The following is a 2209-nucleotide window of genomic DNA, read 5'->3' as shown; positions in this document are numbered from 1 at the left end:
TTTTGGCCAGAAGTCTGTGCCTTCCCCCTTCTCCTGTCCCGCAGGCACGGGCTGGGTCCCAGGAGGCAGAGACCCCCAAGGGCTAACACAGCAGGCCCCTCCTCCAGGGACTGAGCCACCTCTCCAGAAGCACAAGCCCCCGGAGTCCCCGAGAACGTGAAAGGAGGACATTTCTTGCCCGCACACACAGGAGAAGCCGGCCTTCAGCCAGCGTGGCGGCCTCCTTCCGTTTCCTGAGGTGCCCAATACACATCGAAGCTGTCCTTAAGCCACCATCACAATCCACCTTCTCTGCCACCCTGTGCTCCCAGGATTTCAGGTCCCGGCTGAAGGTGGCCTGTGGCATCCCTCTCCCCAGAGCAGCTCCACGCAGGGAGGCCACGGCACTCACAGACGCTACGCAGCAAGAGCTCCAAACAGCAACACCGACCGTCCAGGAGGCGGGCTCTGGAGGTCACTCCCGTTGCAGGGGAGGGAAGAGGGACCGAGGCCGTGACGCAAAGACGGCAAAGACGGAGTGGGGGAGGCATCAACAAAGGGGTCTGTCCAGAAGCAGCGGCTCAGTGCTTGTCCGTGGCCAACGTGCTGCCGTTGGCCTTCGGCTTGGACTTGAAGGAAAAGCGCTTGATGAGACGCCGGGAGAAGCTGCCGGATTTCTTCCTGGGGGCAGAACTCGCACTGGCGTTTGGCAAGTCGTCGTGGGACTGGCTGAGGCCAGCTTCCTTCTGCTTGTTCTTCCTTCGGAAAATGAGTTTGGTGCCGCTCCGCAGGAAGTTCACTGCAGCGGGAGAGAAAAGGGACTGAGCACCAGGAGACTCTCATCCAGAGCGGCTTGGCCAGCCGCGGTGAGAGCCCCACGGGGCTTGGACCAGCATCCCTAACCAGAGAGTGGGAATCCTTCCTTGGGCGGTGGGGTCCTGAAACGGGTCACAGAATCACAGAAAGTGGGAAGGGGCCACACAGACCATCTTGTCCAGCCCCCTGCCCAATGCAGGACCTGCCTACAGCATCTCTGACATTTGTCCAGCCTCTTCTTGAAAGCTGCCAGTGAAGGGGAGCTACCCACCTCCCCGGGCAGCTGATTCCACCTCTGAACCACTCTGACCGTGAAAACGTTTTTCCTAATAGCCAGCTGATACCTTTCTGCTTGTAACTTAAACCTGTTGCTTCGGGTCCTCTCCTCTGCTGCCAACTGGGACAGCTCCTTGCCCTCCCCCAAATGGCAGCCTTTCACATATTTAAAAAGTAATCATATCCCCCCCCAGTCTCCTCTTCTCCAAACTAAACCTTCCCAAGAAGTCCCTCAGCCTTTCCTCGTAGCCATTCTCAGCTCAGGCTGGTCTCCCACCCGAGGACTCACCAGGGCCAACCCTGCTTTGTGCCTGAAGCCGGAAGATATCCGACCACCCTGAGCCACCCAGGTCATGGCAGGACCAGCTGCTCAGAAGGGGAGATGCCGTCGATGGTGCCCAAGGCAGGCGCTCTGCCCCACCTCGCCCCCCCCCCCCCCCGAGAGCTACAGCCAAAGGAGTCTGGGGACTGGGGAGGCCGCCTCCCTCACCTTTGTGGTCTTTCAGGCTTCTGGTCTCCAGAGCCCCCGTGGAGCCAGTCTCCGATTCCACGTCCTCCACCGAGGGCCTCTCAGAGATGTCCGAGCGGGTGGTCTCATCCAGCTCCTGGCTGGCCCGGTGGGCCGAGGAGAAGGCCTCCGGCTCTGCGGTGCTCTGAGTGTGGTCCAGCATGCCGGCCATGATGGAGTCTTCGCGGAGCGAGGCATCCAGAGACGCGGCGTAGCCAAGGGAGAGAGCCATTTCGTCTTGTGCAATTGGTACCTGGGGTGGGGGGGCAGCCAGAAGGACGGGCCAGTAGAAGCGAAAAGGGAAAGGTGTGTTCCCCCCCCCCAACCCCTTCCCAAGAAAGGACTGCTGCCCAAAGCCCGAGGAGTCGCCAGCTACCTTGGAGACCCCCGAGATGATGAGGGTGCTGCGCTTGGTGGGCGTCTTCTTCACCGGCCGATTGGTGGCCTCCGTCAGCTGCCTGATGGCCGTCTCAGCAACAGGGTCCAAGCCGTTAGAGACATGGCTGCTTCCTGGGAGAAAGGGATGCCGTCGGAGGGGCCCTCAAGTTCCCGCACGGGGCGGCAGAGCGACAAGGGGCTGGGGAATCCCTCCCCCTCCCCCGCCCAAGAAGACCTTGGCTGCAGCTGCCC

General features: G+C 61.4%; 1 protein-coding gene across 1 annotated transcript in view; it reads right to left on the bottom strand.

The window, feature by feature from the left end:
* The window catches only part of C2CD2L (C2CD2 like), a 15158-nt gene continuing 12949 nt past the window's right edge, over positions 1-2209 (bottom strand). Inside the window, exons 13-15 of the mRNA XM_015428040.1 lie at positions 1956-2089; positions 1562-1832; positions 1-778 (exon numbers count right to left, since the gene is read on the bottom strand). Coding sequence (XP_015283526.1) covers positions 561-778; positions 1562-1832; positions 1956-2089 — 623 coding nt within the window. The 3' untranslated portion in view covers positions 1-560. The remainder of the gene's footprint in view (positions 779-1561; positions 1833-1955; positions 2090-2209) is intronic.

Source organism: Gekko japonicus, unplaced genomic scaffold, assembly GCF_001447785.1.
Source record: "Gekko japonicus isolate JY-2015 unplaced genomic scaffold, Gekko_japonicus_V1.1 scaffold1031, whole genome shotgun sequence".
Lineage (NCBI taxonomy): Eukaryota > Metazoa > Chordata > Lepidosauria > Squamata > Gekkonidae > Gekko > Gekko japonicus.
This window is presented reverse-complemented; position numbering and strand designations above follow the sequence as displayed.